This window comes from Muntiacus reevesi, chromosome 1 (genome assembly GCF_963930625.1).
Source record: "Muntiacus reevesi chromosome 1, mMunRee1.1, whole genome shotgun sequence".
Lineage (NCBI taxonomy): Eukaryota > Metazoa > Chordata > Mammalia > Artiodactyla > Cervidae > Muntiacus > Muntiacus reevesi.
Window position 1 is genome coordinate 222,953,136 of NC_089249.1, and position 23,109 is coordinate 222,976,244.

At 47.5% G+C, this 23,109-nt stretch overlaps 1 protein-coding gene across 1 annotated transcript in view; it reads right to left on the reverse strand.

The window, feature by feature from the left end:
- FSTL4 (follistatin like 4) overlaps positions 1 to 23,109 on the reverse strand; it is a 414,248-nt gene that overhangs the window by 26,908 nt on the left and 364,231 nt on the right. The window contains exons 8-11 of the mRNA XM_065935361.1: positions 18,740 to 18,860; positions 3,790 to 3,951; positions 3,271 to 3,405; positions 2,321 to 2,347 (exon numbers count right to left, since the gene is read on the reverse strand). Coding sequence (XP_065791433.1) covers positions 2,321 to 2,347; positions 3,271 to 3,405; positions 3,790 to 3,951; positions 18,740 to 18,860 — 445 coding nt within the window. The remainder of the gene's footprint in view (positions 1 to 2,320; positions 2,348 to 3,270; positions 3,406 to 3,789; positions 3,952 to 18,739; positions 18,861 to 23,109) is intronic.

Consider the following 23,109-nt stretch of genomic DNA (forward strand, 5'->3'; position numbering starts at 1 on the left):
GGAACGCCTGGGAGCACTCTGCATAGGTCCCAGTGGGAATCCTGGGTGCTGGGCAGCCTCTCCCAAGAGCCAGACAAAGTGGGCCTGTGCCTCCCACACGGTGGCCAGTGTATGGAGCGGGGTAGGGAGCACACATTTGCTGTGACCCCAATCTATCTCGTCTCCAGCAAGACTTTCTCTTCTATACAGTCATTTGGCAAGCTCTTCTTGCTCAAACCTAGGGGCCAGAGGAGGTCAAAGTCCCTGAAAAACAACTACAGACCCCACAACAGGCTCCCAAGTTTCTTAGAAAATCAGTGACTGGAAGAACCAACGTGAGACTGAAAACTTCACAGAGCCCACGCAGGGTTTGCAGGTGGACTGCAGACTGAGCACCGAGCCTGTCACAGCAGACAGTGCAGTGTGATGCTATACAAGGCCTTGCTCCACAAGTAACTGACTTCACAAGAGAGCTGGCCTCACGAGTCAGACCCTGGAAGGTTCTGTCTGTGGTGAGCTTGACCAAGGGGCGCAGGGGAACATTCTCTGCTACTGGGAGTCCATCATCTCACTGCTCCTATTCAGAGATGGGAGAGCCCTTTCAACCTCTCTGCTTTTGCTCCTGTATTCTCCAACTTCGGGTCCTTGAGTATGAGCAGGGAGGGGTGTGGGCAGACAGCTGTACAGGTGTGATGGGGTCTGTTCACTGCTGGGTTGTCCAATATCAGCATAGCACCAGCCAGCCCTAAGGTCTGAGGCAGCTGTGGGTCTTAATTTGGCCTTTGGGCCTCCAGAGCTGCATTTAACACTTTCCAGGGTCTCCAGTGCTCTCTGCAGTTCTCCACTTCTGAGACTTGTAAATGCCCCTTAGAAGGCACTTTTTTTTTTTTTTTTTAAGAAGGCACTTTTTAAAGACACAGAGCTGAAGCTCTCTGTGTGCGTGGGTGGCCTGGAAGCCAGGTTGAGGCAGTGTCAAGGGATCGCTGTCCTGGATTAGCAACTGTTGCTATGACTTTCCTTTTGAGGATTCCTAAAACCTACTGGCAACAATCCCTCATTTTCTAGGCTCTGCCTTTGTTTTGCTCCCAGACTGTGTGAGCATTAGTGCCTGACAGTCTGGAAATTACTCTGAGTGCTTGTATGCATGTGCATGCTAGATGGTAGGTAACAGCTTGTGAAGTTCTTAAGAAGAAACATGAGGAAATGTGCTGGTTTTCAAAAACGGAGAATTAGTGCTTAACCCTGGATCGCATGGTGCCTTCTGCTGGTGCTCATCCTCTCCCTCTGTCCACCAAGCTAGAGGACAAGGTACCTCAGGTGATTTGGAGTCTCTGATGGAGGGGTTCAGAGGGAGAGTTGGGGATCCATTGCAAATGCACCCAACACAGTGACTCAGGCTCTTTAACCCGGGGCCCACATGTGCTTGCTATTTTTTGAACCCTATTATTCGACCACTTTTGATATACAAAAATGGCAATCTTATTTTTTGCTTTCTTTGGCCTGTGGCTTGTGGGATCTTAGTTCCCTGACCAGGGATTGAACCTGGGCACCCAGCAGTAGAAGAATGGAGTCCCAACCACTGGACTGTCAGGCAATTCCCCCCAAATGGCAGTTTTGCATGGCCTGGCCTAATATCTAAAGATTGTTGGGTAGATACACATAGGTTTAAAAAACCTATTCATTTAGAAATATACACGCAAATGTATATTTACAGACATGATGGTAGCTTTTTTCTTTAGCATTTTCTCAAAGTAACACTAAACCCCAACACCAACATCAGTTACTAGAAAATATTTTAAGGCCCAGTTCTGACCAGGATCCCTGCCAAGGAGTCTGCGTCAGTGGAGGTTTCAAAATAGCTTTAAATGGAAATTTTTGTTTTAAAAATTCTAATAGTCCAATGTCCATTAAAGACATCTGTGCTTGTGCATGCTCAGTCATGTCTGACTCTGTGACACCACAGAATGTAGCTCGATAGGCTCCTTTGTCCATGGATTTCTCCAGGCAAGAATACTGGAATGGGTTGCCATTTCCTACTCCAGGGGATCTTCCCAACCCAGGAATTGAATCCGAGTCTCTCATGTCTCCTGCACTGGCAGGTGAATTCCTTGCCACTGTGCCACCTGGGAAGCCTATTAAAGACACTAGTAGGTTTAAACCTGCCTCAAGTGTGCCACTTGAGTTTGATGTGGACTTCCCCTCTGATTTGGCCTGTGGACCCCACTTGTAGGGATTGCTTGATGTTTGAAAAAACTATTGGTGGTGCATGGAAAGATGGCATATTATGGAGCCATGAACACATGTGATTATAGGCACAACACAGAACAAATAAGCTTGGTACCTTCTTCTCGCCATAGAATGTTTGCAACTGCAGCATCAGAGAAATGAAGAAAGCAGGTACATGATTGAGGGAAGGAAAAAAAAAGAAAAAGCAACGTCAGAACATTGTAGTGATTCAGTTCAAGAACACACTGTTACCTAGTTCATCACGTATGGACTCTGCACCACTCATTGCCCCCTACAACACTGAGCGGGGGATGCTGAGCAGAGATAAATGCTTCCAGGGCTCAGGACTGTTTTGGTTCCCAATGAATCAGGTCCCAGGATCACAGAAGCTAATGGGATTCTCTCTTCTGTGGATGATAAACAGCAAGCAACATCCCTCAGACCTCCTGGACTACTTCCAGGAGCACGATGGTTTTCTGCTAGGGTTTTCCTTAGGAAGATCATCTGCAATACTTTTTTGATTTTCTCCCTTGATGATAAAGACTCAGCTAAGGATCTTTGATCATGGGAAAGAGACCATGTCTAACACCCATGTCCATGAAATTACTCCTGTAGATCCTACTGGGGAGCAGTGGCTATGAGGAAGAGCCTGCTTAGCACCCCAGGTGGGCAACAATCCCTGGAATAAAAGCATGTGTGGGTGAATGTGCAGGCCAGTTCCTGGGCCATGGGAGGGCAGCAGCTGCTGGTAGGTGGTTAGTAGGAGCAATTTTGTGGATGAAGGACAGAGCAAGTAGGAGGCAGAACTGGGGATAGGCTATGTAGGCTTCCTTGTGGCCTTGGGCTCTGTCTGCTGTCCAGAGACTTTCCCTGCTTACGTTTGCAGAGTTGTCTAGGTTTATAGGCAAAGTTTTCTCACCTCTGGCCATCCTCTGTCCCAGGATACATGGAAGGACATAAGGTTTACCCCTGTCTCCAGGGGTTCATGGTTGGTGGCTGTGGCCCCGGCAACCCAGTGTCTCCCAGCCAGCTCAGTAAGGAGCTCAAAGGCAAAAGTGGACTCACGGGTCTTTCTAGCTGAGTCTTCAATGAAGAGGGAGGAAATATCTTCATCCACACCGACTTCATTTTTGGCAATGCAAGTATATGCCCCTGTGTCTTCATACCGAACACTGCCGATGTGGAGCTCGCTCCCATTGGCTGTAGAAAAGAACAGAGCTGAGGGTGGCCTGCTCAGCTGGGACCTCCCCCCTGCCTTTCTCTCTCCTATTGAGAGAATTGAGGTTAAAAGTACAGCCTCTCAGCAGGGCTGAGAGCAGTCAGTACCCATATATACCCAGGGCTGGAAGGGCTGGAACAGTGGAACTGAACTGCAGGTGACCTGGGACCTAGCTGACAGCATCTCATCATTGTGCTCAGAAAGATCTGTGTGAGACCACAGAGCAGGAAAAGCAGGGGAGACATTTGTTTGCTCCCCATTTTTGACTTAGAAACAAATCACTCCTCTTATTCCCATTCCTAGAGAGAGTGTCAGCTTGAACTTGATGGCATTAATGGCACAGAGACATCAAGGGGGGCTCTTACCTAAAAGGGAGAGCTGTTTTGACATCTGGGTTGAGACATCCATGCCATTTTTTAGCCAAGTGATTCTGGGCATAGGAATGCCCTCTGCGTGACATCTCAGGCTGGCCGCCACCCCAGGCTCCTGTGCCTGGGTCTCTGGATAGACTCGGATGACGGGTGGCACTGTGGGCGAGAGTTCATGCTGGTGAGAAGAGGTCTTCACCTGCCTCGGGCCTGTGGTCCCACAGAGACTCTGCCCAGAGGGCTGAACCGAGAGGCAACTCTGGAGTTCTCTTTGTAACTAGTTTGCAAACATTCTGCAGCAACTCAGGCCCTAAAAGAAAGGGCTATAAAATGGATTGCAGGCAATAAACATGTCAGGCTTTGTACTCTGTAATTCATGGCGCTCATCATTATTCTAAATATGATCAGAAAGGCATCCAAATATTTAAGGCTGTTCAGCTGCTACACATAAAGAGCAACAACCGCCAAAATTTATTTCTGAATGAATAAAATTCAGATATATTATTTCTGTTATCGGAAAGCCATTGGACAGAGACTTAATTTCTTGCAGGAAGTGCTTCACAAAGCACTTATGGGCATTGACTGGCAGGGCTACTAATTACATCACTGCTCTAGGGAAGCCCATTGATTTTCCAGTGGGTCATTTTATTTCTCTACTTCTCACCCTCTGGAGCATGGGTACAAGGCATATGTCCCCCGCTGTTGGTTCTTAACTCAGCTGTGGGCCCTGGCAGTCAAGTTTGGGACTGGGGATATGACCAGGCCTACTCATCAGGTGAGCAGGGGTGGGCAGGGTGTTGGCACCCTCCCTGCTCTGGCCTTTCTGGCATGGGCTATCTGTAGGGCAGGAAGGAGTGAGCGTTGTCTGAGGGTCTTCCCTCCTACCCTGAGCTCTAGGCCCAGGAAATAAAATAATTACCATTTTCAGTGGAATTGTGGGCTCTTACTTATTCATATATTTTACTCTATATACTTCCAAAAAGGCTTTGTGAGGGCTCATGTAATAGCATGGATATGAAACTAAGCAACAATAAAAACCACATCATATGTCTTTTGGAAAGGTGGGAGGATTCCTCCTGAAGTGAGCAACAACATTTTCCCAGACTTATTTGGACACTCCTAAAGGCAACCCACTCCAGTATTCTTGTCTGGAGAATTCCATGGACAGAACAGCTTGGTAGGCTACAACCCATGGGGTCACCAAGAGTCGGACATGACTGAAGCGATTGAGCACATTGTCTGATAAAGGAAAGTGATCCAGTATGTTAGGAGAGAGATTTCCTCTGAGACTAGAGGTAGAACAAATTGATGTGCATATAGAAGGAAGTGATAAAGCTGATCCTAGAACCTGAAAGTTTCTAGTGATCTGTGATTGGATGGGCTGAGGACAAAAGAAAAATTCTATCCCCTCATCGTGAGAAATAGATGCTGTAGCTCTTCAGGAAGCTGGTAATAATCTGATCAACTTAGTTTGAGTTTCAAGTCTTTCCTCTTACCTTCCTTTTGGGGCAAAGTTTAAGGCCGAGGATAAAACCAAATGGATAGCTAGCAAAGGGCACAAACCCACATTCAGAGTGACCAGAGCCGTCTGCATAATATCAGCTTGGAGGTAAGTCTGAGTCATTTTTCTCTTTGTCTGCAGTCCTAGGGGAAGAGTCCCGGGAGGTGTGAGAAGGTCCCTGTCACAGGTCAGGACACTGGGGACGGAGTACGTAAATGGGGCTCTACCTGGAGCGTACCTGGCGTACCTGGAGGGCTGCTTAGAACACAGAAGTGGATCTCCCTTCTCTGACTCCCCTTGGTTCAAAGAGCAAAGAAACAGTAATTTATCTAGGAAACCTCCTTATAACCTGAATTTTGTAAAGGGCGGAATGGGGTTCAAGTGGAAGAGTTAGTAGGGTTTTGCTCAAGAGGCTCAGAGATAGGGCTGGGGGCTCTAGGAGCACCGGACTGGTGGAGAGTTGGATAAGGAGGTAGAGTCCCCTGGGTTCCAGAATGTGGGAGGCCGGGACCTGGGAGTGAATAACCTTGGTTCCAGCTAGATCACTATTTATTTATACAAGCTTGCCAAGCAACCACAAGGAAGAATCAACAAAAATAGAATCAGAAAGGAATGAATCAACTTGCCAAAAAAGAGAGGAACTGATAAATCTGAGACCTGGTTTTTCATGAAAATCAATAAAATAGCCAAATTTCTGGCAAGGCTGGTTACTAAAAAAAAGTAAAGAACACAGAGGAGATTTAAAAGTATGGAAATACTACGTTCAATTATAGATGATAAATATAAAAATCTCAATGAGATGAATCACTTAAAAGGAAACTTTAAAGTATTGACATGGAATCAAGAAGAAAACATTTAAAACATTTAAAAACACTACTTTCCAGTTATTCAATGAATACATTGTAGAGATCTGTTATACAATAAGGGCCTATAATCAGCATGTTATATTGTGTACTTAAACATCTATTAAGAGGGTACATCTCATGTTATGTGTTTTCACCACAAAACAAACAAACAAGAAACACAAAGGGACTCAAGGAAACTTGCGGAGGTGATGGGTATGTCTGTTACCTTGATTGTGGTGATAGTATCATATGCGTGTACATGTCCAAAGTCATGAATTTATATACATTAAACATCTGTATATAAATTATACCTCTATAAAGCTGTCTTTAAAAAAGCACCCTGATTAGTTTCATAAGGAAGTTCCTTTCAGGAATGGCTAATTCCTAGAGCATACCACAGAGAAGATGTACCAAGTTTTATCCTGAAGCTAGTATAACCTGGACACGGAAACCTGTCAAAGAGAGTACAATATAGATCACTATGAACCTAACTCACTCAGCACTAGATATACCCAAATCCCAAGTAAAATATTAGCAAATCAGGATTCCAGACAAGATGATGGAATAGAAGGACCTGCACACACCTCCTCTCACAAAAACACCAAAATCACAACTAATTGTTGAACTACTGTTGGGAAGAAAAAAGACTGGGACCTACCAAAAAAGATACTTTACATCCAAAGACAAAGAAGAAACCATAGGAGATGGTAGAAGGGGAGCTTTTGGGATATAATCAAATCCCATACCTGCCAGGGGGGTGACCCACAAACTAGAAAATAATTGTATCACAGAGGTTCTGCTGCGTGAGTGAGAGCTCTGAGCCCCAGTCAGGCTTCCCAGCCTGAGGGTCTAGCACTGGGAGGAGGAGCCCCCAGAGTATTTGGCTTTGAAGGCTAGTGGGGATTGAGTGTAGGACTGGGAGAAACAGAAACTCTACTCATGGAAGGTGCACACAAGATTTCACACGCACTAGGACCCAGCACAAAGCAGTGACTCCATAGGAGCCTGGGCCAGACATACCTGCAGGTCTTGGAGGGTCTCATGGGGAGACCGGGGTTGCTGTGGCTCTCTGTGGGGGTGAGGATACTGATGGCGGAGGCTCCAGACAATACTGATCAGTGTGAGCTCTCCCGGAGGTCATAATGTTGGCAATGAGACCTGGCCCACCCAACAGCCTGAAGGCTCCACTGCTGGGACAACTCAAGCCAAACAACCAGCAGAGTGGGAACACAGCACCACCCATCATCAGACAGGCTGCCTAAAGTTGAACTGAGCTTACAGTCACCTCTAAACACATGCCTTGACATGACCCTGCCCACTAGAGAGACAAGACACAGCACCATCCACTACTGGGCAGCACCAGTCCCCCTTACCAGGAAGCCTGCACAAGCCCCTGGGCCAACCTGACCCACCAGAGAGCAGGCATCAGAAGCAAAAAGATCCTGCAACCTGTGGAAAGGAGACTACAAACACAAAAAGGTAAAATGAGACAGCAGAGAAATTTCTTCCAGACAAAGGAACAAGATAAAAACCAAGAAGAACAGTTAAGTGAAATGCAGATAGGCAACCTACCTGAAAAAGAATTCAGAGTAATGATAGTAAAGATGATCCAAGATCTCAGAAACAGAATGGAGGCACAGACTAAGAAGACACAGGAAATGTTTAACAAAGACCTATAGGAAGTAAAGAACAAACACAAAGAGATGAAAAATACAATAACTGTAAAGAAAAATACACTAGAAGAGATCAATAGCAGAGTAAATGAGGCTGAAAAATGGATAAGTGAGCTGAAAGACAAAATGGTGGAAATCACTGTCATGGAAATGAGTAAAAAAAAAAAAAGAAAGAAAAGAAATAGGACAGTCTAAGTGAACTCTGGGACAACATTAAATGCCCTAAGAAAGACACTTGGCACAGTTGATGCCAGAAGAAAAAAAATTAAATGCACCAAATTCACATTATAGGGGTACCAGAAAGAGAAGAGAGAGAGAGTGAACCTGAATAAATATTTGAAGAGATAACAGCTGAAAACATCTCTTAGGAGGTGCCATAAGATCCAACAGTCCCACTCCTGGGAGTATGTATATCTGGAGAAAACCGTGATTCAAAGGGATACATTCACCCCAAAGTTCATTGCTGTTTACAATAGCCAAGACATGGAAGCAACTTAAATGTCTATTGACGGATGAAGAATATATAGTATAATTTATAAGCCATTATAAAGAATGATATAATGTCATTTGCTGCAACATGAATGGACATGGAGATTATCATACTAAGTGAAGTAAGTCAGACAGAGAAAGGTAAATATCATATGATACCACTGATATTTGGAATCTATAAAAATGATATAAATAAACTTATTTGCAAAATAGAAACAGACTCACAGACTTAGAAAATAAACATATGGTTAACAAAGTGGAAAGGTTGTGGGGAGGAATAAATTGAGAGTTTGAGATAGGACTATACACCTTATTATATTTAAATTAGGACCTATTAAAAAATGACTTACTGTATAACCCATGGAATTCTGCTCAATATTCTGTAATAACCTAAATGGGAAAACTTTTTGGAAAAGAATAGAGACATGTATAGCTGAATCACTTGGCTGTACACCTGAAACTAACAAACCTAACACTATTAACCAACTATATTCTGATATAAAGTAAAAATAAGAGATATTGATGGACCTAGAGATCATCATACTAACAGAAGTAGTCAAAGACAAATGTCATATGATATCATTTATATGAGGCAAAAATGATACAAATGAACTTATTGGCAAAACAGAAACAGACCCACAGGCTTCAAAAGCAGACTTATGCTTGCCAGGGGGGTAATGTGAAGGAGAGGAATAAATTAGGAGTTTGGGATTAACACACATATATGGCAACCGACTCCAGTATTCTTGCCTAGAAAATTCCATGGACAGAAGAGCCTGGTGGGCTACAGTCCATGGAGTCACAAAGAGTCAGACACTACTGAGCGACTGAGCACATAAATAAAATGGGCTTCCCAGATGGCTCAGACCATAAAGAGTCTGCAATGCAGGAGACCTGGGTTTGATCCCTGGGTTGGGAAGATCCCCTGGAGAAGGGCATGGCAACCCACTCCAGTATTCTTGCCTGGAGAATCCCATGGACAGAGAAGCCTGGTGGGCTACAGTCCTTGGGTTCGTAAAGAGCTGTACAGAGCTGAGTGACTAACACTTTCACTTTTCCAGGTGGCACTAGTTATAAAGAACCTGCCTGCCAATGCAGGAGATAAAAGAAGCAAGGGTTCAATTCCTAGGTGGAGAAAATCCCCTGGAGGAGGGCATGGCAACCCACTCCAGTATTCTTGCCTGGAGAATCCCATGGACAGAGGAGACTGGCTGGCCATGGTCCATAGGGTTGCAAAGAGTTGGATACCACTTTAGTGACTTAGCATGCATACCATACGATATATAAAACAGATAATCAACAGGGACTTACTATATAGGACATGGAGCTTAACTGAATATTCTGTAATAACCTATAGGGGGAAAGAACCTGAAAAAGAATGGGTATATATATATATGTATAATTAAATCACTTAGCTGGACACCTGAAACTAACACAACACTGTAAATCAATTATACTCCAAAACAAAATAAAAATCAAAAACACACAAAAAAACAAATACACACATAAAAATATTAGCAAATCAAATCTAGCATGGAATTAAAAGATCACACTGGGAACAAATATGATGTGCTTCAGTGGAAGCACGTCAGGAACTCTGTAATTAATCATATCCAAGTCAAAGGCAGTCAAAAAAGAAACACCATTTGATAATCTTGCTAGACACTAAAAGGCATTTGGAAAAAAACTCGAAATCCATTTCTTGGGGGAAAAAAACCTCAATAAAATAGGAACAGAATAACATTTTCTTCCTACAATGAAGAATATCTCTATAAAACGAAAGAATGGCACCATTCTTTTCAGAATGGTGAAACATGAAGTGGGGAGAAAACAAAAGAGGAAAGGAGGTAATATCAGACTGCCAACATTTGGTGGATGTTATTGTCAACAGAAGGCAAGAAATTGGAAAGGAACAAATATTAAAGAGATGGAGAAAAATGGTACTTTGTTTGGATATGGTCCAGATAATGAACCAAAAATGAAAGGTTTTAAAAGTGACTACTGTAAACGTGTCACACCCAAACAGACAAACTTATATAACAGCAGTGATGAGACAGAAAACACAGCAGACTGAAATGAAGGAAATTATAACGTCTCCCTGAAGACATTGAAAAAAGACTTGAAAAATTAGAGGGAGATGATCTTGGGTTGGAAGGCTTACTGTTGTTAGGAAACAAGATACTCCAAATTATGCCAAACATTTAATCTAATTCCAGTTCAAATCAATTGGTGGGGTCTTGACAAAACAATTCTCAAATTTAGCTAGAAGAAAGAATGTGCAAGAATAGTGGAAGAAATTTTGAAAAACATGTCATGGTATGACATTTTTTCATACCAGGTATCACACAGTATTTCAAGAATTACAATGGCTAATAAGAGGAGAGGGAGAGGAAAAGGGAAAGGTAGACATAGCAGAGGCGTTGGTGGTGGTGGTGGTGGTGAGGGGGGCTGAGGGAATTCCCATCTTTGAGTTCAGCACCACATTAATGGTCTTGATTGATTTTACAAAGTTCTGTCAACTCAACATTGTGCAGCCAACATTTATTAACTCTTATCCCTTGGAACACATGGAGATCAAACCAGTCAATCCTAAAGGAAATCAACCCTGAACATTCATTGAAAGGACTGATTCTGAAGCTGAAGCTCTAATACTTCGGCCACCTGTTGCAAAGAGCTGACTCACTGGAAAAGATCCTGATGCTGGGAAAGATTGAGGGCAGGAGGAGAAGCGGATGACAGAGGACGAGATGGTTGGATGGTATCACCGACTCAATGGACATGAGTTTGAGCAAACTCCAGGAAAGAGAAGGACAGGGAAGCCTGGCATGCTGCAGTCCACGGGGTCACAAAGAATCATACACAATTCAGTGACTGAATAACCACCCCCACGAAGTGTCAGGCATTACACAAGGAGAGGTGGAAAAGACTGGCCCAGTCTCTGGCCTCATGAAGCTTTCTGTCAGGAGGAAGGTGAATGACATAATTGCTAGTGTGATGGGCATGACAAGAAGGGGGACGGGGATGGGGTCTGGGAAGACTTATCAGAATAGAGCACTCAGATGCACTCTCTCCACCTCACAAAGGAAACACCAACCTTCCTTCTGCCCTGGTGCCTCCCCCTCTATTGACAGTAGGCTTGTCCTGTGAGCTGCGGGTTTGTGGACTGCCCTCCTCAGTGAGGTGCCCGGTGGCCAGCACCAGATTGAAGACAGGCCTTTGCCCCTGCCCTGAGGTCTGATGGGACTCTGTGGACCCATGAAGAGGTCAACCTGAGCATGTACTTGCATCCCCTGGTGGGAGGGTGGGGTTGGGGGTGCTTGTTAAAACAATGCTGGGCCCGCCCCACGGTGTTTTGATTCCAGAGGGCTGGGGGACTGGCTTCTACTTGTCAGGTTGTAGGTGAGATGCTGGGTGAGCCCTGATGGGGAAGCTCTCACAGATGGATTGAACTGAGAAAGGTGGCAGCGTTGAACAAAACAAACCCTGACTGAAAGTTGAAGGTGTGAAATCATCCATTCAAAAACAATGGTCTATTTGCCGGGCAAAGACACCTGGGCCTCCAGTGGCAGGGGATAGAAGACGGCTTACGGGCGCCAAGAGGGGCACCCTTGGCTGGACTGGGAGGTCTCCAGTTGCTGAAACCATCCTGGGGGCTACAACCACTCCTCCTCAGACCTCCATCTGTCCATCAGCCGGACTAAAGATGGGCCTCAGTCCTCAAGGGCTCCTCCTCCCAGTGGCCCCGTCCCCAGTCTCATCTCCAACTCAGGACCACCACGACACTTTTGCTCATGCCCTTGGTTTGGAGTCCTGTCAGTCTTCATAAGAGCTGAGGTCTCTGGGGGCATCCCTTATCCCCAAACCTGCTACTGTACCTTCTAGAGCTCGTGTTCCACCGGCAGCAAAATATCCTCTCTCCTCAAGCTCTTCTGTGAGTTCCCTTCACCTTCTCACTCAGATGGAAGCCTGGTGACACTCCTCCTGCAGCCCCTTAAGTGGATGTGGCTCCCTCTCCCCTTTGTCCCCCACCCCGTAGGCTGGGAGATGGGGCAGACCTTCTCCTTCCCTTCTCCAGAAAAACGCCGGTTTTTAGTTTTCTGTCCCAAGAGCCTCATTCCTAGATTCCATCCCCTCACATTTCATCCAGGATGTTGCTCCAGCACTTTTCTCTCCCTCCTGTATCAGTTCCCCGTTTCAACTGGATCTTTCCTATCAGTCCACAAATGCTTTTAATTTCCATCTTGGGGGAAAAACCCCAAACATCTTACCCCTGCTTCTCTCCCCAACTGTGCCTTGTTTTTCTTCTTAGAAATACCCTGGAGAGTTGTCCGCACTCAGTGGCTCTCAGTTCTCTTCCCCCCAGAGCCAGCTCCAGCAGACCCCCCAACACCGTGGAAACATCTCTGCTCTGGGCTTCAGTGACGCCCACCTCCACTGACCTGATCCAGTGGCCAGTTCCTTGTCCTCACCTTCCCTGACCTACCTCTGGTTGAATTCAGCATAGCCGATCACTCCGTCCCACATGCGATACTCCTGGTTTTCTATCTCTGTGGCTTTGTCTGGGCCTTCCTGGCTGCTTTTTCTCACCCACACCACTCCCGCCAAGGCTCTCAGAGCCATCGTGCTCGCTTGCTGGACATTCTCTATCTGTCCTCCTTCAGCATCGACCTTGGTAGACTTTAAACACCACCCACCCTGTGAGGCATATGGCATTTATTCCTCCAGTCAAAACCTCTCCCTTCAATTCCGGACTTAGATACCACACAGGCTACATGACACCTTGTCTTTATCATGTCACCACCAGCTCCTGATCTTCCTTCTCCAAGCCTGCTCCTTCACCCTCTTCTTTGCTCAGTGAATGGCCACTCCTCCTCCTTAAAGATCGTTTGGAGGCATCTTTGACTTTCCCACCCCATGGACACAATGTCATCTTTTCAGTAAGGCCTTGACCTGCCATCCTACCTAAAGTTTCCAGCTTTTATTGGCGTCTTTTTATCCCCTCCTGCTTAAAAAATTCCCCCCTTAGTATCTTCCACCCGTTGACTTGCTCCACAAGGATGGGGATTTTGGTGTCTCCACTGCTGTTTTCAGTGCTCAGCCTGGTGAGTGTTATGGAGAGAAACTCAGTAAATGCTTGTTGAATGAATGACAATCCTGAGGATGACATGGTGTTGGTGGCAAGGCAGGGTGGAGGTGGGATGAGGGTGGGAAGGAGATTCTTAGCCAAGGGAACAATCAGTGCGGGGCAGGGCAGTCAGGGGGGCAGGGCAGGCATGTCTGGGAGCGAGGAGTTCATAGGGCAGGAGCATGTGGGAGGCGTGGGGCAGGGCCCAGGTCCCAGGGTGTGTGCACACGTGGACTCCTGGGCATGGCAGCTGCTGTTGCCCCTCTGAGAAAAAGTGGCCTGGGCCTCCACTCCCAAGGTTCCTGAGAGATTGGCATGGTGGAGGCCAAAGTAGCACAGCTCAGCCAGCAGCAATGGGAAGGGACCCTGAAGACTGACCCAGGCCCCTGGGCGAGATCAGCGCCAGCGGCCTCCTGGGTCTTCCCGGCCCCACGCCCTGCATGGTGGAGTGGAGGGTAGGGTGGCCTGTGAATGGAAGGCAGACTCCAGGGCACCATTGAGAAGCCCATTTTGCCCTGCCCTGACCTTGGCAGAGTTGAAAACTGGTACTAGGATGTTAGAGGGAAAAACTAAAGCCATCCCATCATTTGGGTGGGAGCCTGGTCACTGCTTACAGGACCCAGCTGTGTTCCTCAAGTGTGATGGGGCATTGCTAAGACTGAGGTGGTGTGGACCAGGTCTGAGTGAGCACTGTAGCCAGAGCCATGGATCCAGCCTCCTGCCAGGAGAGCGAGGGCCTGAGGAGAACCCTGAGCAGGGAGGCATCCAAGACCTTGGTACCCGAGGTCCCCGTTTGGGTAGGTTCCCATCAGAGAAAAGTCCTGCATTTTCTTTGTGAGAGACTGCCCTCTCCAGGGTAGGTCTGGGCAGAGATGCAGCTCTCTGCCAGGAGCAAGGCAAAGCCCAATTGCTTTCCTTTGGCCCTGATCTCCTCCCTTCCTTTGTGTTAATTCACACACCAAAATCATTCGAAATTAATGTTGTCCTGGGTAAACACATTCATTTCCTTTTAAATTTGCAAAACCTTCCCGTGAAAACATTTGAATACATAACGCAACGGCACATTTTCTTTGGGAAACATCGATCATTTCCAAGGTGAAAGGCAGCATAAATATGTCTTAAGTAAGAGGCACATTCACAAAAGTACCAAGCTGCAGTAATCAACAGATTCGGGAGATTACTATTGTGTTTTGGGAATGAATCGTTACTTGTCTGAACTGTGGGGAGGTCGAAGGTGTTTTTAATTTAATGGATTAATCATTTATGTCTGAAGTTTTTCCTCCTTCTTATGGAAGCAATGCAGGAGGTTTGGATGAAGTTATAAATCATGTCAGTGTTTGGGTCTCATCTCTGGGAGGCCTGGTCTATGGGGAAGTTATACTAATAATTTGAGAAAGAAAGGAAATAGTTGCCTAGAAGTGTTCCCTTTAGCAAACCAGGTCAAGGCAGAGCTCTGGATGGAGAAATCCCAGAAGGCGCCCAGAAGCTCAGCCTGTGTGTGCGGTCCTGCCCCTGCCACCAGGGAATGGAGTAGCTCCAGGGAGAAGTCTATATTTTATTCCTGGCCTGGCAACTTCCTCTGGATCTTGATCTTCCCATCTGTATAATGGGTTGCAAGCTCTGTGAGTTCAGACCATCTGTGTGCACCAACTACGGTTAAAATAAGGTTTGAGACAAAACAAAATCTCCCCTATATCTGTCCCATCCTGGACTTTGAATTACATCTTTCCAGATATTTCCCAAGCATTTGACACACATCCTACCTCAACAGGCCTATAAGGCAGGAGGTATATTGTTATTCCCATTTTACAGGTGAGTTTACCCACCTAAGATGTATGTCAAGGAAGTACCAGCACTAGGGCTTGAACTCAGGCCTCTCTGGCTCAGAATTCATGTCTTGACCTTATGACAAAGGTGTTTCCCGTTTGGGTCTGCACTGTGCCTTGGGTGGAACAGCCTCACCCAGTTCCTATTCGTCTGAGTGGTTTCGCATGAATGATTTCTCTGTCTCTTGGGCCCACCAGCTACATACTTGGCATGCCTGCTGGTCACCTGGAGAATTCTGAGCCTTCTGAAAGGCAGGGGGCTGGCCAGGGCCTCTCCTCCCCACTTCATCATCCTTCCCTTCCTGTCCTCACTCTGACCGAGGAGAAGCTAGCAGGAGGAACTGACACAGATCACTCCCTTTATGTCCCAGGTACTGCCTCGGCTCAAATAAGCCACAGGCCCTCTTCAGGCCAAGAGGAGACCAAACCTCACCACCTGCAACACAGTTGGGTGACCACACCTAATTCTACCCAGGTTACTAGGGGACATCTTTTATGCTTTTGACTCATGCTAGGGATGAATGATGAAAAGGAACAAAACCTACAGATGAACCTGTTACTGCTCTCTCACAACTTCCTAACAAGATGACCCAGCAAGGTAGCGTTCCTTCTGTACTGAGCACAGACAGTGCCTTCTCTCCTTCCCAGTCCTTCTGCCTGGAAGCCCCCAAGCCCACTGCCTCTGTGAGTTTTCCCCCGCAGCCCAGCCCTCCTGACCCTGGGACCCTGAGCAGCATCAGTGTCTGCACAGTGGTCTGTTGAGCCCACCTAGCACTGGATGACCAAGCTGTGCAGGTCACCAACGTCAGTCCTGCTGAGGGCAGCGGCTGCCCTTACTCTGTGCTGTAAGTCCTTCTTGGATGCCTGCTGCTTCTGACCTGAGCTCAGCACCTGGGGCAGGGGCAGGCCAGGCAGGTTTCCTGTTCCCTGTCTGCGCCACCCCCGGCCCCCGCAGTGTGCCCCCATAGCAGATCAACATCAACCTGCCAACTGACCACACCTGAATTCTCCAGAACCACAATGCAATGTTCCAGAATGAAGGGGCGGAAAAGGCATCAGGAGTCCAGGCTTTGGTGTCAAGATCTATTTTGCAGTTACTAATTGTAGGGCTGAGGGTCCTGGGCAAGTAATTTAATTTCTCTGTAGTTTCCAACCCCTAGTTTCCTCATCCGTGAAACAGAGAAGGTGCCCAGTAGGTATCTGGGAAGCGTTCCTACTGTAATTGTGCCTTTCATGCCATTCTACTTTCAACAGCATCTTCCCGTCTTCCCACATAGACAGGATGGTTTATCCTCTCAGTCAACACAGCGAGCTTCACTTCTGGAATACACTTCTGGAAAATCTCATGTCTTGTCCCTGGTCAACCAGCAATGGACTCATCCTTGGGAGGCAATACTGGGTCTACCTTAGCGCTGTCTCCCATGAGGAGCTGCTTAATGGACCCAAATGCCACCCCAAGTGCTGGTGGCCAGCCCAGCCCAGGGACCTCAAGGGCTCCTAGAGTGAGGCCCACCCGGATGGCCTAGCCTGACCGCCACGGAGCCAAACAGTGCGCCATGGAATGAGATAGAAAGCCTACTGCAAAATACAGAGGTTTTGGGACTACCCTGGTGGCCCAATGGTTAAGAATCCACATTGCGATGCAGGGGACACGGGTTTGATCCCTGCTCGAGGAACTAAGATCCCACATGCCTCAGAACAACTAAGCCCACAACTCCTGAGCCTGTGCATCATAACTAGAGAGTCTGCGCCACAACGAAAGATCCCGTATGATGCAATGAGAATCCTGACTGTGCAACTAAGATCTGATGCACCAGATAAATAAATAAATTACCAATAAAACTATTAAAAAAAAACCACAGAGGTCCCAGTGTGCTGCCTCTGACTCTAGGACTTCAGCTTAAAGAGAAGCCTTAAATCTCTCAGCAATCAGAAAATGGATTGCGAGTGACCTCTCTCTGGATCTCAGCACGGAGGTTTTGCTGTTTCAACTTCCCCAAGCAGTCCCTTTAGCAAGAGGCTGGTGGGTGGGTACGGAGGCTTGAACAAAATTCTCCAACTGCACAGTCCATTCTCCACCTGAGTGGTGAGAGGAAGCAGCCTAGTCTCTACTTTAAGGCCAGCAGCACATGGTATCCATGAGCCTGGGCCCTGCTCTCGGATTTGGCACTGGGAGGAAGGAAGTGGTTCATTCCCCATCATGAGCTCTGTCTCAGAATTCTGGGGGAAGACGAGGCAGAAGGATCCCCCCACAATTTGTGTGGACCTGCAATTTGTATATTGAAAGTATTTAAGACCACAGCATCTCCTGCAGAAGCCTGAGGTGAGGACAGGTTCCCACTCGTGAGTTACTCTGGCTCCTGGGCAAGTGGATTTCCCCGCCCAGGCCCCTCTCCCCACAGATCTGTTCTGGAGGAAATGAAGGGGACCAGGCTCAAGCCTTCTCCTTGTACCCTCGGTTCTTATGGGGCGGGCGCAAGATGTGAAGGCTTGGATGGAGGATCTGGGAATTCTTGATTTCCCATTTTCAGCTAGTCTGAGGACCAGAGGGAGCTGTGCCAAGTCACGTGGAGTTGTGCAACCACGCATTCACCAACACGGTACGATGCTGGGTACCACTTGCCAGCTATAGATGGCAGCGCCCTCTTCACACTGCAGAGCATACAATCTGCCCCTGGAGTGACCCAGACACTGCCTACCGGCTGCACACACAAATTGAACTCTGAATGCCAGCCTGGATGGCTCATCCAAGGGATGTTATAACTAGGAACCTGTGTGTTATTTCTGATGAAATCCAGAAACTTCACTGTACATCTGGAGTCAAGCCAACAGGCACAGCCACAAAACCCCAGAGGATTAAGTATGCCCCAGCTCAAGGGAAATACTAATAAAATGTGATTTAGGCAGTATGAATATAAAAATCCCTAAAACATCCTATAGGACAAACGCAGAGGCAAGCTGGGCTTACTCTGTTGTCCTTAAATGGCTTGTCACCCAGGATCCCAGAGGCAAGTGATACTGAACCTCGTGATGCAATTATCCTCAACACTGTGTACACTTTATCTCAAAACAGAAGCCCCAGACACCGGCTGCCACCAAGGATCTGGGGCTGACTTGGAGCTTTCACATTATTCTCTGGTGCATGGACACCCTGCTCAGGCTTGCTCGGCGCCAGCAGTGGGGCCCAGCTGGGCATGGCTGGACATGTCAAATTTCCCTGGGGTGCTGGCCCACCTAAATGACTCACCCCCTCCCACCTGGACTCACTTCATCAGAGGAGGCTTCAGGGAAGAGCCGGACTGGGAAGTGAGTTAGCAGACTCTGCCCCTGCCCACCACCCCAGTCCCCCTTTACATACGGGAGCAATGGGACACTTTGCGGTCAGGTATTTCTTCAAGAAGACAGAATGCAAGAGAGGAGGAGGGTTATTCTGAGCAGCCTTTGGGGAACACTTTGGGGTGACAACATGCATGGAGCCATTTACTAACCATTCACCTGCAGGACGTGAGTCTGGAACAGCTGCTCGTGGCCGGAGGCATGGCAGGTGTAATTGCCCATGTGGATGGTGGTCACCTTGGTGATGTAGAGGGAGTCGTCCTCTCCGAAGTCCTGCTTGGGCAAGGAAGACAAGATTGGCTTCTCTGTTGAGTGGGCTGGGAAGGACAGCCAGATCTTGGGTTTTGCCAGAAAACGGAAACCCTGTAGGTGTGAGGAGGTCTTTTCTGCCTGGCCCCTTGCTCAGCCAGAGCTGCCTGGGCAGCAGGACTGCCGCATCACCACTGTGCTGCTTGCCCAGACCCTGTACGTCATTTTACGACCTGATTCACCTTCTCTGGGAGGCCCGGCTGAATGCCTTCCCCAGCACCCTCCATCTCCATTTCTACAGCTGGCCTTACCTGCCCCGCCTGTTAATCCTGCTGCTGCTTGGCTGGTTTCTTGGACTCTTGTCCACCTGTTGAGATGCTCTGGAGGGTGGCCTCCTTTGCAAACTTTTTCTTAAAAGACTGGATAGCAAATATTTTGGCTTTGTGGGCCATAGGGCTCTGTCAACTACTCAACTCAGCCTTGAGGCATGAAAATAGCCATACTGATACCTAAATTCATGAGTATCACTATGTTTCAATGAAATTTTATTAAAAAATGGGCTGGACTGCATTTGGCTCACAGGGTATGGTTTGCCTATCACTGGTTTAGATCTTACCTTCCTCCCCAAATAATTTCAGGCAGCTTGCAGAGATCTGGGTAACCCCAGGGAAGGAAAACAGAAATCTGAGGAAAATGAAGGCAAACAAAAACAAGGGCAGGATGTACAAGAGAGCAGGTGGGACTGATGCCAGGCGTTCCATGAGAGATGGCTCAGTGATAAGCCTTGTCCCTGTGACACCTGCAGCCTCATTGTGGGGTCCGATCTGGCCAGTACGTGGGGAGGGATGGGCAGGAGGGAGCTTTGGGCTGATCAAAGTCACCTGCTAAGCGCAGGGCATGAAGCACTCCCCCAGGGGCTTTCCAGCCAGCTGCCTCTTCTGCAGAGCCCTGCACAATGCTGGCCCCATCCAGGCACTAGCTGCAGACAGGCTGAGGACAGAATTACCTGGAGTTTCAGGGAGTTTGGTTTTAGTTACCAAACATGTACTCAGAGCTTATGGGGCAGAACAGGTTCTGACTCCCTGGTAAGAAACGGGGCTGGCAGCACTAGCTATAAGGAGTGATGGGGGAAGCCGGGTGCTACACTCAGGAGACTCAGGCTTTAGCTTGAACTCTGTCACTGATCAATGTCCCCTCATCCCTCTGGGCACTGGTTTCCCCTGCCTGGAAGTTGTGGAAAATTACTATGTCCTGTCTGCTGATGGGAAGCATGACAGACATCTGGCTGTTCCTTTTCTTCTTCTTATTTTTGAAAAACTTATTTATTTTTAATTGAAGTATAATTGCTTTACAGTACTGTGTTGGTTTCTGCCATATGTCAACATGAATCAGCCACAGGTATACATTTGTCTACTTTTCTTACTAACAGAAGATGCAAAACTCCTCTTGACCCCTTGGAGACAACACCAAATCATCCTTCCTGTTATTTCTCTTCCTTCCTGAGCTCCCTTCTCCCATGGAAGCAATTTGGTGGCAGGAGGGACAAAGGCCACTAGTCAGTGTGGCAAGGGCCCAGCCACAACCATGAGTCCTTTAAGGATGCTTTCTGGCTAGTTAACCTAATGAGGGGTGCAGGCCCAAGTGAGGTCTGGGTTAAGGCAGAGGCTGGAAGGTGGAAAGTGGATGCATGCAGTCTGCTCTTGGTATCAAGGAAAACGACACTCAGAAGTGCTCCCACTGGGTAAAACATTGGAGAAGGCTGCAGGAACCCTTAAGAGTTTTCTCTGAAACATTGCTCTGCTTTAAAAAGCCCCATTCCGATTACCCGGTGGAAGCTTCAATAATAGAAATAAAACACCAGAGAGCTGATTTGTCCTGTGTCATAACAGAGTCATAAAGGGTTCATACCTGAGTCGCTTATGAAAAGTTAATAGTCACTTCTGGGGATGACATATTTCTAATCTGAGCTGTTTCCCACGTTAAAAGCTAAGTCTGAAGGAAAATACATTTTGCTTGGAGTCTCAGAGTTTGGAAAGGCATCTTGAGAGAGGGCTAGGGAGCTGGGTGTGGCCCCTACACTGGGAACCCCTCTGTGCCTCACTTGGCTGGTTCCCGGACAGACTACAGACTCCAACCCAAAGGGCGACACCCGATCCATTTGCTCTCGGAGTTTGGGGCTGGGGGTCCCCTGGCATTTCCCTCTGGGCTGCCTTCCTGAGCCTTCATATCCACAGCCCTTCCTCACAGGAGGGCCCTTGTAGCCAGTCTCGGGTTCTGGCACCCTCTGCTCGTACTGCCACCTCCAGGGGATGGTGTGGTCATGGGGGCTGCAGGCTGAGAAGAGCCCCCAGGTTGAGGTGCCCAAGGTCCATAGAAGGGTGGTGCTAGGCAACAACACCAGCTCAGCATCCACGAGCTAACCGTGCGCTGGGAATCTTGACACACATCGCCCGGTTTAAGCCTCAGAAAAAAACCCTGAAAACCATAAAGCAAAACAGAAGCCAGTCCCCAGAGGATGAGAAAGTAGAGCCCTCCTGCACAATATGTTCAGAGTCTGACCTCCACCACCTCCACTGCTACTAGCAGAGGCTCGATGCAGTGACCTCCACCACCTCCACTGCTACTCCAGAGGCTCGATGCAGTGACCTCCACCACCTCCACTGCTACTAGCAGAGGCTCGATGCAGTGACCTCCACCACCTCCACTGCTACTCCAGAGGCTCGATGCAGTGACCTCCACCACCTCCACTGCTACTCTAGAGGCTCGATGCAGTGACCTCCACCTCTGCGCTCTGCACCTGCCCCCCGCATCACAGCCCAACGATGCCCCTTGTCTTACTCCCATTCAGCGTACTGTTTGCCACCTGTCCCCCTGACTAGCACGTGAGTGCCCTAGGGGAGGGCAGGGACACCGGTGCCCGGTGCTCACTGCTGTGTCCCCAGTGCCTGGCGAAGGGCTGACACAGGGTGGCCCTCAGTAGATACTCGTTGAGCAGACTGTACAAGCGGCTGAGCTGGGCTCTCTGCAGGGGCTTTCCTGATTTTGGTTCTTTGGGTTGGACAATGGACATGTCCAGGATGTGTCCTGCTTTCCCATGTCGCCAATCACAAAGGGGTCCAAATCAAGTGGCTGGGAGGGAGGCAGAGAGCCAATCTCAGGTCTCGTCCCCACTTCCCCACCCTGCCTCCTTCTCCACACTGCATTCTCAGACCTGGGCACGCTGGGAGGGCTCCACACAAGGCAGCAGGCAGAGTCCATGTAACCCCAGACTAGGCTCATGGCTTCTGTGAGCCTGTAACAGAGTTGCTTGGAGAAGGAAATGGCAACCTACTCCAGTACTCTTGCCTGGAGAATCCCAGGGACAGAGTAGTCTGGTGGGCTGCCATCTATGGGGTCACACAGAGTTGGACATGACTAAAGTGACTTTGCAGCAGCAGCAGCAACAGAGTTGCTTAGCCTCTGGTTTTTCCTCAGTGTTCCTGGGAGCAGAGGTGTGATCCCTCAGGTGTGGAGGGTGTGGGGCTGCTGGATGGGTGATGCACTACTTGGAACAGCTAACTCATTACCAGCCTGTGACTCAGGCTCTGGGGAAAATGTGATTCTGTACTAAAAAAAAAAAAAAAAAAAAAAAGGTCTCTGGGCTGAAACAATAGGCATCATATAATTATAGAAAAAAAGTGCATATTGTTTTCTGGGACATGAATACTGGCTACAGAAATCAAATTTCCCTCATTGGATGTAAAGAAATTACTTTAAAAATTGATTTATAAGAAGTTACATAAAACTAACGCTGCAATCCTTTCTCTCCTGAAGGTTCTCTGAGATGTGTCTGAACACTGCTATCAGTGCTTGATTGCATCTCTGTAATTGTCTTTTTATGGATGGCTTTTTTTTCTTTTGCTCTGATGCATAGAAATGTATTAGCAAAATCAAGGTTCCTTCCAGAAATAAACAGATGCTAGATTAGACCATTCTTTGTATTGATGCACATCTGTCTTTGGAAAAGAGATGATTTTACTTAAAGAAATGGTTTTTGCCTTTTAAAGAAGCTATTTTCTAGGTATCTGCCCTTAATAAAGCAAGCAGTTAAGCAAGACTTAAGCATTAAACAATATTTAAGCAGAGGCAAGATGGGAGATGTTGTCACAGTGATACATGTGAGTCAGGTCGAAGTAATATGAAGATGAGGCATCAGTGCTGACTATTTAGTGACTAAATGTTAAACACAAGGACTCCAGAATGATTTCAGAGTTGAGGTTAATGGTATTGTCAA